The sequence below is a fragment of the Aedes albopictus genome, chromosome 3 (assembly GCF_035046485.1).
Source record: "Aedes albopictus strain Foshan chromosome 3, AalbF5, whole genome shotgun sequence".
NCBI lineage: Eukaryota > Metazoa > Arthropoda > Insecta > Diptera > Culicidae > Aedes > Aedes albopictus.
Genome location: NC_085138.1, coordinates 338,318,496 through 338,335,916, shown reverse-complemented (window position 1 = coordinate 338,335,916; position 17,421 = coordinate 338,318,496). Strand labels below are relative to the sequence as shown.

Sequence of the window (17,421 nt, the reverse complement as noted above, 5' to 3'; positions counted from 1 at the left end):
CGCCAGTAAGCGCAAGCTTCTGGCTAGTGTTGCTACATCCATACTTAGGTATGGCGGCCCGGCGTGGGGCACCGCGCTAAGTACTAAATGCTACCGACGGAAGCTGGAAAGTACTTACAGGCTGATGTGCCTGAGGGTTGCGAGCGCGTACCGTACCGTGTCACACGACGCTCTCTGCGTCATTACTGGTATGGTGCCTATCAGCATTCTTATCAGTGAGGACATGGAGTGCTTCGAAATGCGCGGCACAAGAGGCATACGCAGGACTGTCAGGATGGCCTCTATGGTCAAATGGCAGCGCGCGTGGGACAGTTCCACCAAAGGAAGGTGGACCTATAGGTTGATACCGAGGGTAGATAGTTGGATTAATAGGCGCCATGGGGAAGTCACATTCCACCTGACACAGGTCCTTACAGGTCATGGTTGCTTCCGACAGTATCTACACCGTTTCGGGCATGCGGATTCTCCCGAATGCCCAGTGTGCAATGGTTCAGAGGAAACGGCGGAACACGTTTTGTTCGTGTGCCCGCGTTTTCGCACAATGCGTGACCGCATGCTTGCCACATGCGGGGAGGACACAACTCCGGACAACTTGGTCCAGAGGATGTGTAGGGATGAGTTTGGCTGGAACGCCGTTTCAACGGCTATTACCCACATCGTCTGGGAGCTACAGAGGAGGTGGCGCGTGGACTCGGAGAATGGCTAGTCCAGATGCAGTACAAGAGGTGGTCCAGGGGTTCGGAGTCGGCTTCGTAGGTCATACCGGTGCCCTGCGGTCGAGATCGACCCTTACAACGATTAAGTGGCCGCGGAGAGGAAGTCCCGGTAGCGGTGCTGTCGTGGCGTCGGTCTACTGGGTTGGATCCAAGCCCGCGGTTGGAAAGGGGTCCCCGGCAAGGGTCGGGGCAGGTGGAGACCCTGCCGTCAGCAACCTACGGATGCATCTGATAGGGCCTGAAGGGTAGTGATACCCTTCCTTTGCGGGCAGGTCAGATCGGGTTGCATGTGGGCATCAGTTCTTGATGTCCGCTCAGCAGTAGGGCGCGGGCGGGGTTGACTCTGCCCGCCTTCCGAGGACAAAGGGAGTGGCGAGGACCACTCGGGAAACTGGCTAAGCGCCAGCATGCTACCGTGATGGACTCTCCAAAGCGAGTCATCGATGTTCGTTGCTGCAGGCTACGCAGCTAACCTTGTGGGTGCGATGTGCACTAGCCCCTCTCTGAAGCAATACCTTCTTGGTGGTTCCGGAGAGACGTAGGGTTTGGCGACCATAGGAATGGTTTAGTGGGTACGAGGAGAGAGTAGTCCTGGATTTTACTTTTGTTGTAGAAGACGGCCTGTCAGACCTACACTACCCTAACCTTCTGTTAGGGTGTCTGTTGAGCAGATTATCCCCCTATGGTTTAGAAGGAAAAAAAAAAAAGAAAAAAAAAAAAAAAATACCATCTACCAGAGTTGCGGCAACACACGTGAGCTGGGAACAGCTTTTATAGTGATGGGCGACATGCAGAGGCGCGTGATCGGTTGGTGGCCGATCGTCGAAAGAATGTGCAGGTTGAGGATCAAGGGCCGATTCTTCAACATTAGCATAATAAACGTGCACAGCCCTCACTCCGGAAGCACTGATGATGACAAAGACGCATTTTACGCGCAGCTCGAACGCGAGTACGACCGCTGCCCAAACCACGACGTCAAGATCATCATAGGGGATCTAAACGCTCAGGTAGGCCAGGAGGAGGAATTCAGACCGACGATTGGAAAGTTCAGCGCCCACCAGCTGACGAACGAAAATGGCCTACGCCTCATCGATTTCGCCGCCTCCAAGAACATGGCCATTCGTAGCACCTTCTTCCAGCACAGCCTCCCGTATCGTTACACCTGGAGATCACCACAACAAACGGAATCGCAAATCGACCACGTTCTGATTGATGGACGGCACTTCTCCGACATTATCGACGTCAGGACCTATCGTGGCGCTAATATCGACTCCGATCACTACCTGGTGATGGTTAAACTGCGCCCAAAACTCTCCGTTATAAACAACGTACATTACCGGCGGCCGCCCCGGTACGATCTAGAGCGACTGAAGCAACCGGATGTCGCCACCGCATACACGCAGAATCTCGAGGCAGCGTTGCCGGACGAGGGTGTGCTCGATGTGGCCCCTCTAGAGGACTGCTGGAGTACAGTGAAAGCAGCCATCAACAACGCAGCCGAGAGCACTATCGGGTACGTAGAACGGAGTCGACGAAACGATTGGTTCGACGAGGAGTGCAGAGCGGTTCTGGAGGAGAAGGATGCAGCGCGGGCGGTAATGCTGCAGCAAGGCCTGTCCAGCTTTTCAAAAATGTTCTCTGATTCTCAAGTCCACCCCCATATTTTGATTGGCATCCTAAAAGAAGTAGCTGATCAAAATTTCAGCCAAATCCATTGAAATGAACAGGTGCATCAAATCAATTTTGTGTTTTTCGACTATTTTTGAACTTCAAAAAATCATAACTACACTAAAACATGTCAAAACTTAATTCTTTTGGCAGAAATTGAAAGCTATACTTGTTTGCTACAACTTCTCCGAACAACGTGTGTCAATGAAATTGAAGGAAACATGTGTAATTATCACATTTGTAATCAGAAAAACCTTAAAAAGTTGATTTTTTGATAGATTTTGTTCTGGAACACCCCAATATACGTAATAAGTTGGATTTTTCAAAACGGCATAATATTCTCCAATGTTTTTTGGTTATTTGCTTCTTTGACACCAATGCTGTAGGAGTTGAGCAAAAATTACTAAAATTCGTGAAAGTCAAATGTGGCCTAAAAACTAGCTTTTCGGGTGCAATCACGCTTTGGCGCGCAAAAAGTGGCATCGCGTCAGCACTGATATGATAGCCAACACCTGTCATCACGCTTGTTTGTTATCACCCGTGGTAGGGGGTAGCCAAGGCAAACTACAAGAAAGCAAAGCTACTACGTTCAGTACAATTTCGCGCCACAACGTGATTGCCTCCAAAAAGCTAGTTTTTAGGCCATATTTGGCTTTCACGAATTTTAATATTTTTTGCTCAACTCCTATAGCATTGGTGTCAAAGAAGCAAATAACCCAAAAACATGAGAGAATATGATGCCGTTTTAAAATATCAAATTTATTACGTATATTAGGGTGTTCCAGAACAAAATCTATAAAAAAATCAACTTTTTAAGGTTTTTCTGATCACAAATGTGATAATTACACATGTTTCCTTCAATTTTATTCGCACACGTTGTTCGGAGAAGTTGTAGCAAACAAGTATAGCTTTCAATTTCTGCCGAAAGAATTAAGTTTTGACATGTTTTAGTGTAGTTATGATTTTTTGAAGTTCAAAAATAGTCGAAAAAAACAAAATTGATTTGATGCACCTGTTCATTTCAATGGATTTGGCTGAAATTTTGACCAGTTACTTCTTTTAGAATGCCAATCAAAATATGGGGGTGGACTTGAGAATCAGAGAACATTTTTGAAAAGGTGGACAGGCCTATGCAGCATGGAACCCGACAGAATGTGGAGCGATACAGACAGAAGCGGAAGCAGCAGACCCGTCTCTTCCGGGAGAAAAAGCGCCGCCTGGAAGAAGCGGAGTGCGAGGAAATGGAACTGCTGTGCCGTTCACAGGAAACACGCAAGTTCTACCAGAAGCTCAACGCATCCCGCAAAGGCTACGTGCCGCAAGCCGAAATATGCAGGGATAAGGAAGGGAGCCTCCTGACGGACAAACGTGAGGTAATCGAAAGGTGGAAGCAGCACTTCGACGAGCACCTGAATGGCGAAGAGAATGTAGGCACGGAGGACCAAGGCAGCGGAGGAAATGACTATGTTGGTGCAGCAGAGGACGGGAACGAACCAACTCCCACGCTGAGGGAAGTTAAGGATGCCATCCACCAGCTCAAAAACAACAAAGCGGCTGGTAAGGACGGTATCGCAGCAGAACTCATCAAGATGGGCCCGGAAAAGTTGGCCACCTGTCTGCACCAGTTAGTAGTCAAGATCTGGGAAACCGAACAGCTACCGGAGGAGTGGAAGGAAGGGATAATCTGTCCCATCCACAAGAAAGGCGACAAGTTAATGTGTGAGAACTTTCGAGCGATCACCGTTTTGAATGCCGCCTACAAAGTGCTATCCCAGATCATCTTCCGTCGTCTTTCACCTAAAGTAAATGAGTTCGTGGGAAGTTACCAAGCCGGTTTCATCGACGGCTGGTCGACAACGGACCAGATCTTCACCGTACGGCAAATCCTCCAGAAATGCCGTGAATACCAGGTCCCAACGCATCACCTGTTCATCGACTTCAAAGCGGCATACGACAGTATCGACCGCACAGAGCTATGGAAAATTATAGACGAGAACAGCTTTCCCGGGAAGCTGACTAGACTGATAAGAGCAACGATGGACGGTGTGCAGAACAGCGTAAGGATTTCGGGTGAGCTATCCAGTTCATTTGAATCTCGACGGGGACTACGACAAGGCGATGGACTTTCCTGCCTACTATTCAACATCGCCCTGGAAGGTGTTATGCGACGAGCCGGGCTCAACAGCCGAGGTACGATCTTCACGAAATCCAGCCAATTTGTCTGTTTTGCGGATGACATGGATATTATAGCCAGAACATTTGGAACGGTGGCAGAACAGTACACCCGCCTGAAACGTGAAGCAGCAAAGGTCGGACTGGTGGTGAATGCGGCTAAGACAAAGTACATGCTGGTAGGTGGGACTGAGCGAGACAGGACAAGCCTTGGCAGCAATGTTACGATAGACGGGGATACTTTCGAGGTGGTAGAAGAATTCGTCTACCTCGGTTCCTTGCTAACGGCTGACAATAACGTGAGCCGTGAAATACGAAGGCGCATCATCAGTGGAAGTCGTGCCTACTATGGGCTCCAGAAGAAACTGCGGTCAAAAAAGATTCACCCCCGCACCAAATGTACCATGTACAAGACGTTAATAAGACCGGTGGTTCTCTACGGACACGAGACATGGACGATGCTCGAGGAGGACCTGCAAGCACTCGGAGTTTTCGAGCGACGGGTGCTAAGAACGATCTTCGGCGGTGTGCAGGAGAACGGTGTGTGGCGGAGAAGGATGAACCACGAGCTCGCTGCACTTTACGGCGAACACAGTATCCAGAAAGTGGCCAAAGCTGGAAGGATACGGTGGGCAGGGCATGTTGCAAGAATGCCGGACAACAACCCTGCAAAGTTGGTGTTTGCTAACCATCCGGTTGGTACAAGAAGGCGTGGAGCGCAGAGAGCACGATGGGCGGACCAGGTGGAGCGTGATCTGGCGAGTGTTGGGCGTGACCGAGGATGGAGAGCTGCAGCTGCAAATCGAGTATTATGGCGGCAAATTGTTGATTCAGTATTATCATGAATTTGATGTGAACTAAATAAATGAAAATGAATCCATAAAAACTCAAGAGAAATTCCCTTGGAACTCTTGGAACATTTTCCGAGAAACTCCTTGAGAAATTCCTGGAGAAATTTCCGAGGAACTGGCAGTGGAAGTCCTGTGAACTCCTGAAGGATTTCCCGGGGAACTCTTGGAGGAATTCACAAGAATTTCCTGGACGAACTTTCGAGGAACTCCTGGAGAACTTCTCGGGCAACTCCTGAAGGAATTAGCAAGGAACTGTTGGAAGAATTCCCGAAGAACTTCTGAAGGAATTCTCGGAAAATTCCTGGTGGAACTGCCGATGAGTCCCTGAAAAAAATTGTCGGGAAACTCCTGGAGTAATTTCCGAAAAACTCCTGGAGGAATTTCCGAGGATCCCATGGAGAAAAGTTCAAGGAAGTTCTGGAAGAATTATCAAGAAACACCTGGAGGAATCCCCAAGAAACACCTGGAGGAATCCTCAAGAAAATCCTGTAATAATTCATGTAAAGAACTCCTGATAAAATGTTCGGGAAACTCCAGGAGCACGTGCCTAGGAACTCATGGAGGAATTCTTTAGAAATTCATGAAGGCATCCCCGATGAACTCCTAGGGAAATCGTAACGAGTATTCTTGCACAAATCTACGGGAAATTCTGGATGTAGCTCCTGTCTGAACTTCGGACATAGTTATGATGGGATTTTTTGAAAAAAAACATCATCTAAAGCTTTAGAAAGAACCTGTTTTCAAGAGAGGTTTTAGAACTAATGGGAGAGTAATCGAATATATTTTCGAGAACTCAAATAAATTCTTAAAATAATGTCTTTTAATAATCTTTGATGGTATTGAAAAGGTTCTTGAATGAAATAATAAATAACACTTACAAATACACACTTTGATTGTTTTGAAAGTAATCTAGAAGAATTTCTTAAATTTGTGATTGCTTCCTGAAAATTTTGTTTTTTATCCATTAATGCTCAAGATCAAGAAAAACAAGTAACTTGAGATGTTCTAGCACTTTTGTAAGGGTTCTTCGAGAACTAGGGTAATTTTCCAATTGTTGCACGGCTAAAAATTCGCTGATTGTTGCACACCTCATAAAAAAACATGGAGTGTGCAACAATAGGCGAGTTTTTAGCCGTGCAACAATTGGAAATTTACCCTTGTAAAGTCCTTTAAAAGTTATTATGGTAATTTAAAAATAATTCGTTTTAAAATCAGTTTCCCAAGATAGCTTAAAACTGCTCCAAAATTTCCGCCAAAAAAGCGGCTGAAAATAAAGAATTTGTCATTTTTTATGAACAAAATTTCATCCTAACTTGTTCCAAGATTTGAATTATTGGTCAAATGAAAACAACATAAATATTATTGTTTTGCTTTCGAATGTATTCCAAAGTCTTCACATTGTGCAGCATTTTGGTCTCCTCGCTTCCCAAACTAACACAAGGGCGTCTCTGGGCCTATAACCTGTTGAAACTACAGATAAAACTGGCGAGGCATTCGTTCCATTCCGCAAGCACTGACTGACAAGATTGATCATTCAATCTAGGTACAAGCATATTTACAATTCATTCTCACTATAGTTTGCCTACCAGTTTGGTATTTAGCTGCATTGAGCTGTGTGATGCACCTCCAGAAGTGCGTAGTCCAACGTAGTCATTTTCTGTCGTCTTTCATCTAAAGTGAATGAGTTTGTGGTAAGTTATCCAGCCTGCTTCGTCGACGGCCGCTCGACAACGGACCAGATCTTCACCGTGCGGCAAATACTCCAAAAAATGCCGCGAATATCAGGTTCCAACTATGGACGAAAACGGCCTTTCCTATAAGACTGCGAATCTGCGATCGAAAAAGATTCACTCCGCACTAAATGCACCAAGTACAGGACGCTGATCACACCGCTGGTGCTTCTCTACGGGCACGAGATTATGCTGGACTATGCTCAAAGAGAACATGCAAGCACTTGAAGTATTCGAGCATCGGGTGCTATGGACGATCTTTGGTGGTGTGCAGGAAAAAGGTGTGTGGTGTCTGATGATGAACCACGAGCTCGCAGCACTCTACGGCGAACCTAGTATCCGGAAGGTGGCAAAAGCTGTAAGGATACGATGGGCAGGGCATGCTATTAGAATGCTGTACAACACCCCTGCAAAACTTGTGTTTACAAGAGATTTCGTCCATGGTTCTCCATAGCTCTGTGCGGTCGATATTGTCGTATGCCGCTTTGAAGTCGATGATGCTTTGGGACCTAGTATTCAAGGTATTTCTGGAGGACTTGCCGTACGGTGAACATCAGGTCAGGTGCCGCCCAGCCGTCGATGAAGCCGGCAAAGCCGGCTTGATAACTTCCCACGGACTAATTCGTTTTAGGTGACAGACGACGGAAGATGATCTGGGATAGGACTTTGTAAGTGGTACATATATAAAATGGTGATCGCTGTGAAGTTCTCACATTCACAGTTCTCAAGTTCACATTCTGCTGCGGAATCACCTTTTTAACTTCCCCCTGTGTGGGAGTTGGATCATTTACATTTTCTACTGCACTGACGTAGTCGTACTCTTCGTTGCCTTGGTCAGATTTTTGTAGCATTAGCATTAGCATTAGCATTAAGCGAGTCGCACAAATTCGTAGGTGGTACAGTCCTAGACCGCTGTTATGAGGGTTGCCACCTTCCCGTCCGAACCAAAGCACAAAGATTTGGGACTAATATCTGACTCTTAGACAAGACTGACGCAATCCTCCAATTATCGAGCACTGTCCTGGCCACGTCCTTGCGACTGCTGAGGAATGGGAAAGGATGGTTAGTTTTGGACACCTATGAAAAATGTAGACAACTCTACGATCTCTCAGGCCTAGGTGTCACGGGAATTTGGGTGTTGTTAGTGGAAGGGTAAACTCCAAAGGATACGCTTGGTTAACGTTCAGGCACACCATTGTTAGACTGCTTCGAATCAGTTGTCTGTCCAATTTATCCTGGTTTCCTCGTCATCTTGTTGGCATTTGGTTGAATTACTAGATTCTTCGGTTGATAATCTGAAATATAAAATAATATTAACATCGTATGTCAAATAAGCTACATATGTATTAGTGATACGCTCGCCACAGTTACATATTTTTAAAATATTATTTATATCGTACGATACATTTACCTGAATCCTGCTGAAATAAAATGTTAATTGGCAGTACATTGAATATTAGTGTTTCAATGTACTGCCAATTAACATTTTATTTCAGCAGGATTCAGGTAAATGTATCGTACGATATAAAACAAAACACAAGGAAAAGAGCATCAAACTTTGATCTTGAAATATTGAAAAATACGGTAAATATCAAGATCAAAATTTGATTTGGTAGATCTTACACCGCAAAGCACAGCCTTGGTGAGATTTTTGTAGTTGTGCAATTTAATTGGCCATTTAGGTAGCTGACCAAAACTTTCCGTTACAGTTACATTCAAATATTTTTATTATCATATATGGCTAGTTGAAAAAGCTCTAATTAGCATAAAGTCATTGCATTGTTGCTTAATGAGCTACTCAGCAGCAGCTAGTGTCGTTCACTTTATTTGAGAATGGCACCTGCAATCGAACTTCAATATATTCAATCGCCGTTATTGATCGCTATACATCACCGTCAGCAGCGCCACAGCAGAACGGAGGAATAATTCAAATCTAAAATTATAAATTATTGTCGTCCAATTGCACAGTGCAACAGTCAATCGTTGGGCCCCGGGAAGCGCAATTCGTGTCGATTTGTTGGTGAAGATGGCGTTTGAAACCATGCGATCAGAGCCGTTGCAATCAATTCCGAAGACGTTCGCCGGGGTGGATGTGTTCATAACCGGTGGTTCTGGTTTCATGGGAAAAGTGCTGATAGAGAAGCTTCTGCGGTCGTGTCCCGATATTGGAAAGGTGTTTGTTCTGTTGCGCGAGAAGAAGGGAAAGTCCAGCGGTGAACGTGTTCAGGATTTGGTGGGAATCCCGGTAGGTCCGGGGGGATAGATATTGATGAGAGGCGTTGGAACTGGTTGATCATGTGCTTTCCATGATTTCAGTTGTTCGACAAGATACGCGAGTCTTGTCCAGATGTTATCCAGAAGCTAGTTCCCATCGCAGGGGATTGTTCACTGTTGAAGTTGGGCTTACACGAGGACAGTTTAGAACAGATGAAAAATGTGCAGATTGTGTTTCACGCGGCCGCCAGTGTACGATTCGATGATCCTTTGTACAAGGCCATTTTGCTGAATACCCGTGGAACGCGCGAAGTTTTCAGATGGGCCAAGACGCTGAAGAACCTTCGTGCGTTGGTGCATATTTCGACGACGTACTGCAATCCAGAGATATTCGAAGTCGAGGAGTGCATATATCCGGCCAAGATGGACTGGCAGAAGGCTATTGAGATTGCCGAGCAGCTGGATCCGGAAGTCGTGGAAACGTTGTCCCAAAAGTAAGTGATTCGTTTATTTGTGTTGATTAAGAATGATGGAGGCCATGAAGAGTATGTTACAAACACTCCTAATCTTGCTGGGAGTGGGAATCCATCCCATCCATTCAGCGCGATCGGTGAAACTATAATTAAGCGCAAGCAGTTCAAAGTTCACATAGGATTTACTATGGGAAATGTTACACTTACAGATAAAAAACATTAATAATTCATGGATGAATTTTCTTTAAAGAGCGTTGATCGATTTGAATTAAGGAGACATCCGTTTCGAATTTTTGTTTCAGTAAGTGTAACATTTCCGATAGTAAATCATATGTAAACTTTGAACTGCTTGCGCTAAATTATAGTTTCCCCGATTGCGCTGAAATTTTGCACAGTTCTTGTGGGACCTAAATGTATGAGCATGAGCATGGCCGTACAATTCCTAGTTGCTACTCCGTGATTGACCAGAACAATCGAAATTGCATAAGGAACCAACAAACGGAGCTTAGAAGTAGCTGGCGCTCTCAATGTGCATCTTCGAAAATTCCAAACTTTAACGGCGCCGGCCACGTCCTTGCGGTCATCGAGGAAGGGAAGGTATTCCTGATGGAATCTCTGAAAAAACTGCTGGAGGGATTCCTGAAGGAATCCTTGGAAATTTTTTAAACAGCTTCTTGGAGAAATTCCAAGAGAAATTTCTGAAGAAATTCCTGCACAAAACTCGAAAAGAGATCGCTAGTGAAATTCCTGAATGAATAGAATAAGTCCTAAAACAATCGTTTGGGGAAACCCTTGACGTATTCCCGGGGAAATTTCTGAAAGAGTCCCTTTTTGCAATTTTTGGAAGAATCCCTGGTGGACTTTCTAAAGAAACATCTTTAAAACATTCCTGGAAAAAATCTTAGAGGAATCTCTGGAGGAGTTCTTAAAAAAATCAATGGATAATTTCTTGAAGGGTGTCTTGCAGAAAAAAAAAATCTCTTGATATAGTTCTGAAAGAATCGCAGAACATATTTCTGAAGGAATTTCTTTGCAGGAGCTGCAGAGGGTATTCTTGAAAGAATTCATGGATGTATTCCTGAACAAATCCGTGGATGAACTTCTAAAAGATTTCTTGCATCCCTCTAAAATTATCTTGAAGAATTCCAATACAAATTGCTGGAAAGATTCCTCTAGAAATCCTTGATGGAAGAATTTCCAAAATTTCTGACGGAACACCTAAACAAATTTTTGAAGAGATCCCGAGTGGAATTTGTGAAGGAATCGCTAGAGGAATTCCTGGAACTATCCCTGGAAGAATTTCCGGACCAATCCCTGGAGAAATTCTTTGAGAAATCCCTAAAGCAATCCTGAAAGAATCCTGGAAGAATTCCTGCAGGAATGCTTGGAGAAAACCATAGAGGAATTCCTGGAGGAATATCTGATAGTATACCTGGAGGAATTACTAGAGGAATCCCTGGAGAAATTCCTGGATAAACTCCTGGAAGGACTCCTGGAAGGACTCCTGAAAGAATTTCTGGATGAATTCCCGGTGAAATCCCTGGAAAAAAATGATAAAATCTCTTGAGGAAATCCTGGAGGAATTCTTGTGAGGAGTTTCTGGAGGAATACCTGGAACAAATTTGGGATGGCTAAACCAATTCCTGGAAGAATGCGTGGATGAAAATCCCTGGAAGTGAAACTCCTGGAGGAGATATTCCTGAAACAATCCCTGTAAAAATCCTAGAGAAATTCCTGGAGAAATTTCTGGAGGAATCCCTACCTAGAGGATTTCTAGAGAAATCCCTGGACGAATTGTTTTAGGAATTACTGAACACGCTAACGCCGCTCAGCACTAAATTGCATAATTTCCAGACTACATCAAAAATGTGTAACCCTTGCACATTTACAAAATCAGCTCCAGTGTCCGCAAAATCGTTAAATTCGCAAAAATTTTTGTACGCCAATCTAGCTAGGTTTACTAGTGACCTTAGAAAACAAAAAAAAATCAACATTTCGCATCTAGACGAGTGTACGAGCTGTTTTTCGAGAATGTGTAACTGTCACACATTTTTGTGTGGTCTGGAAATTATGCACTTATGAGTAGGTCTTACACATTTTAGTGCTGAGCAGTTTTAGCGTGAAGGAATTCCAGGAGGAATTCCTGAATCAATGCGTGGAGGAATTCCTGATGAAATCCCTGGGGAAATTTCTGGGGGAATTCTTGAAGGAATTCCTGAAGGAGGGCCTGGAAGAATTCGTACAGGTGTTCTTGTAGGAAATCCTATAGTAATTCTTAAAGGAATCCCTGATGAAATTCCTGGAGGAATCTCTGGAAGAATTCCTGGAGGAGTTTCTGGGGGAACTTCTGAAGGAATTTTTGGAAGATTTCTGGAAAAATTCCAGAAGAAATTGCTGTAGAAATTTATGGAGGAAATCCTGGATCAATTTCTGGAGGAATTTTTAATGGAATTCCTGGAGAAATAGCTTGGATAATTCCTGGAGAGATTCCTTAGATAATTCAAGGAGGAATTCTGGAAGCAATCCCAAGAGGAATTCCTAAGGAAATCCCTAAACAATTCCTGTAGGAAGTCCTGGATTAATTTCTGAAGGAGTTCTCGAAAGAATTCCTGAAGGTACCCCAAGAAAAGTTCCTGGAGGAATCTTTGGAGGAAGTTTTGAAATAATCCCTGGAGTTGTTCTTGAAAGAATCACCGAAGGTATTCTTGAGTGAATCACTGGAGGAATTCTTGGAGGATTTCCTGAAGAATCCCCATGAGGAATTCCTTAGGAAGTCCCAGGAGAACTTTCTTAACGAATTCCTGGAAAAATCTTTTGCAGGTGTCACTGGAAAACAGTTGAAGGAATCCATGTATGCAGTAATTTCTGGACGAATTATTGACGTAATTCTTTTGTACAAAATGTTTAAGGAATTTCTGGGTTATTTTTTGAATAATCTCTGGTAAAATTTTCTGAAAGAATTGCTGGAAGAAATTCCCGCTAAAATACTTACAAAAATTCCAGATAGAATTATTGGAGCGGAATTCTTGCTAGAATAAATCGAGAAATTGCTGAAGGAAAATCTGCTCACTACATACAGTTTTATTCATATTTCTATTTCCATTTCAGATTAACCAGCTTTTCACCCAACACGTACACCTTCACCAAAGGCCTAGCGGAGCAGATTTGCTACGACTACCACCAGGAACTACCGGTGGTCATTTTCCGACCCTCGATCGTTACCAACGCGGAAAAAGAACCCCTGCCCGGGTGGATCGACAACTTCAACGGCCCAATCGGACTGCTCGTCGGTATGGGAACCGGAGTGGTGCGAACGGGGTGTATCAAGCTGGAAAACAACCGTATCAACTGCATTCCGGTAGACGTGAGCATCAAAGCCATCATAATAGCTGCGTGGAAGCGGGCCAATAGTAGCAGCTCCCAGCCAATGCTGCCCATCTACAACAGTGCCGCCGAAGTGTACAAAACGGCCAGCTATCGGTTTTTGGTAGACGAATGTGAAGAGCTGTACCACAAAACACCGTCATCGCAGATGTTCTGGGCTCCAGGCGGACTGAATACCAATTGCGTGGCAGCGTTTTGTGTGGTGTTCTTCTTCTCTCAAATTGTACCTGCGGTGCTTTTGGATACGTTGCTCAAACTTTGTAGACGCAAGCCGATGTAAGTAATGTTGGACATCAGTAGTTAGTTATTTCGTTAGTTAGTTTGTATGTAGTCAAACGTGAATTTAACTAAAGCTGCTCCTTTACTCTCCCCGCCTGTTTCAGAATGTTACGATTACAGAGGAAAATCTTCGACGCAACCATTTCGCTTCTGTACTTTACCGAGAATGAGTGGGTATTCAAGACCGATAACTTCCGTGGGTTGCAGGTGGATTTGCTGGAACAGGACAGGCAAGATTGCTCCAACTGGGGATTCTACTTATAGGCATAAAATGCTTAACTTATTCTCCATTTCAGAGAGGCCTTCGACATTAGCTACATATCGCAAGGCCTCATTCCGTACTACGCTGATGCAATTCTGGGAGTTCGGCGCTATTTGTTTAGGGAAAAAGACGACACGATTCCGGTAGCTCGAAAGAAAATGATGCGTTTTGTCTGGATGCATAGAGCGATGAAATATACTTTATTTTCCTATATTAGCTATGTGATTTTCTGTTTGTTTTAAGGTTTGCTTGCATCTATGAATAAAAATAATTTGTTCCAGCAGAGTTTATGTTGCTTTTCGAATCTTCAAATACTAATTATACATGAGGGGCCTAGATGCAAAGGGGTGTAAGTGACCATTTAATCGATTTTGAGCTAAGCATATAAAAAAAATCATCACATTTAAAGCTTTTAGGAACTTTTTTGAGATTTTTTTTAAATGATTAGAAAAATTACAGTAAATCGGAGAAAATCGGGTCCATTTTGAAACTCCATACATTTTGTAGGGTAAATGTACCAATAGTGGAGCTATTAGTAGCTTCTTGTGGTAAAATAATTGAATAAAATTGATAATAGACACATTCTCGTGACGTTACAACGTTTTGACGTCACGCTACTATTTCCCGTTTTGAACATACTTTTCTAATGCAAACTAAATGTTCAACAGATCATATTTACTGGAAATTTTACAAGGAATCCGAATATGCAAAAATATTTGAGGTTTACAGTACGCATTTATGAGTTATAGTAAAAAAAATCTGTCCAAAAAGGCGTCAAAACGTTGTAACGTCACGGTAGAATGTGTCAATACCACAAAATAAAAAGTCTGAAAACGTTAATCTGTAGTTTTTCAAATTTGCTAGGAAAAATGTAAAAAGAAAAACCATTTCTTATTTCAGTTTTTGCAAATAAATCACTTGCACCAACTATAGGTACACGGTTCCTATTATGGAGGTAAAATTTAACATTGGTTCCTATAGTGTAGCATCCCATTGAATTCTTATGGGACCCACTACTATAGGAACACTAGCACCACTATAGGTGCAAAGGAGCAAACAATTTAAGGAAAATAATTGTTTAAAATAGGTTTCTTGAACAGAAAATTGAATTAATCTTATTAATTAGGTATGATACATCTATCAAAAATGTCATTTGCAAACTTGTTGGTCGAAATAGTGCTAAATTGCCACTACCACCACTATTGGTACTACCTCCACTAAGGGAGCCCTTTTACCCTATGGGATGAAAAATTGGTGAAAATCTATGAACCTCATTTACTCGAAAGTGGGTTTTTGTCACTTACACCCCTTTGCTTCTAACCTCCTCACATACAGATTTCACCAGCGTCCTAATATAATAACGGCACCGGCCACATACTTACGGTCATCGAAGAAGAGAAGTATTGCCAATTATTGTTATAAGGATCGAGAAGTCTTCTTCACTTATACGGCCGTTACGGAAAAAAAACTTTGTCAATGGGAAGGGGAAAACGGTCACATCTCATACTTGTTATTTGTTCCCATAATGCACCTAAATCTCTTTTTACTCCCTATTAGCATCCTTAAATTTGTACCTGCTAGCTTTAGCACGTTGAAATTGAGTATATCAACATTATATTCTTAAAGCATTATTTAATCCTTCAGCGTGAGTTGTATTTTATTCAATACGTTAAAAAAAGCTCGCCTGAACTACACAAGTCAACGTGATGCTGGTAGCGGTGACCCATTTCTGAAAGATTAAGGATTTTTATTCACTCGTGCATTATTATGCTCTGATTTTATATTGTTAAAGTCTACAATATATTCATAAAAAATTATAGCTGAAATCTTTTGAAAATAACGAAATGTTTTGAAGACTAATTATCTTCCAATATTATTCGCTGGAGGAATTCTTCCACAAACTCTTGAAATAGTTTAAAGAAAAAAACATCACGTAATCCTGAAAAAGTTCTTGGGTACATCCCTGAAAAGATGCTTGAAGGATTGCTGAAATTTCCGAAGGAACTCCTGAATGAAGAGAACCTGAGAAGAATTTCTGAATCAATCACTTGCGGAATCCCCGGAGAAATCCCTGGAAGACTTCCTGGAGAAATGCCTGAAGAAAAACCTGGATGAACCCCGGTTGCAATTCCTACAGGAATGCCTGGACAAGCCCTGTAAAATCCCTGGAGGAATTCCCGGAGGAATCCCTGGAAGAATTTTTGAAAGTATACCTGGAGGAATTCCTCTATAAATTAAGGGAGGAATACCTAGAGAAAATTGTTAATAGATCTGAAGAAATCCCACATAAATTTCTGGAGGATTCCTTGGGGGAATTCTTGGAGAAATCCCAGAAGGGATTTCTGGAGAAATTCTTGATGCAACTACTGGAAAAATCTCTAACGAGAATCCTGGAGGAATGCCTGGAAATACTTCTGAACAAATTCCGGGCGTAAATCTTAGAAGAATACTCGGATAAGACTCAGCCGGAATTCCTGGAGATTTTTCTTGGATAAATTCTTGGAGCAATCCCTGGAAGAATTCCTGAAGAAATCTCCAGAGGAATTCTGGGAGGAATTGCTGGAGAATTTCCGAAAGAATCCCTTGAGAAATTCCAGGAAAATTTCCTGGATGAACCCTTGGAGGAATTTTTGGAGGAATCCCTGGAGAAATCCCTAAGGAAAATCCTGCAGGAATGTCTGGAGGAATCCCTAAATAAGTCCTGAAAGTATTCCTGGAGAATTTCCTGGAAGAATCTCTGAAAAAAATCCTACAGGATTTCCTGGAGAAATGCCTGAAGGAATTGCTGATATAATTTCTGAAGGATGTCCAGAAGCAATTCCTGGAGGAAATCCTGTAGAAATTCCAGGGGAATTTCCTGGAGGAATTCCTGGAGGAGTTCCTGGGAAAATTCCTGGATAAAATCCAGGGGAATGCCTGGAGGAAAAAGAATCTGAAGAGAATTTCCTGAAATATTTTCTGAAGAAATGACTAGAGGATATCCTCGAGGAATCTTCGGGAGATTTCTTGGAGGAATCAATGGTAAAATCCCTGGAAAAAATCGTGAAGAAATCCCTGGAGGAGTACCTGAAGCAATTCATGAAGGAATCTCAGGAAAAATTCCTGGAGAAATGCCAGGAGGAGTCCCTGAAAAATTCCTGAGGATATTCTTGGAGAATTTTCTGGAAGAATTTCTGAACAAATCCCCAAAAAATTTTCCGAAAAAAATCCTGGAGAAATTGCTGACATAATTTCAGAAGGATGTCCAGGAGCAATTCCTGGATAAATTCCTAGAGAAATTCTTTTGGAGGAATTCCTGAAGAAATTCTTGGGGAAATTCCTCGAGAATTTCCCGAAGGAGTTCCTGGAGAAATTTCTAAATGACATCTTGGAGGAATACCTTTGGGAATTGCTGGAGGAATCCTTGAAGGAATTCCTGGAGGAATTCTTATAACTATTACTGAACAAATTTCTGGGGGAATCTCTAGAGGAACCCTGGGAGAAATATCTGAAAAAAAAATCCGCTGAGAAATTCCTGGAAGAGTTCCTAGAGAAATTTCTGGAGGAATTCCTGGAGGAATTTTTAGCGGAATTCCTGGAGGAAACCTGCAGCAATTCCTGGAGGAAGATCTGGAAGAATTCTTGGAGGAATTCCTGGAAAAATTCCCAAAGGTATTCCTAGAGAAAATCCTG

The 17,421-nt window shown here is 43.0% G+C and overlaps 1 protein-coding gene across 1 annotated transcript; it reads left to right on the top strand.

Annotated features, from left to right (window-relative positions):
* Nucleotides 1-9,016: 9,016 nt before the first annotated feature.
* Nucleotides 9,017-14,034, top strand: LOC109424735 (putative fatty acyl-CoA reductase CG5065). The gene is made up of 5 exons (XM_019699921.3): nt 9,017-9,382; nt 9,454-9,845; nt 12,933-13,484; nt 13,592-13,717; nt 13,784-14,034. The coding sequence occupies exons 1-5, from the start codon at nt 9,164-9,166 to the stop codon at nt 13,989-13,991; spliced, it is 1,497 nt and encodes a 498-aa protein (XP_019555466.3). The 5' UTR covers nt 9,017-9,163; the 3' UTR covers nt 13,992-14,034.
* The last annotated feature ends 3,387 nt before the right edge of the window (nt 14,035-17,421 follow it).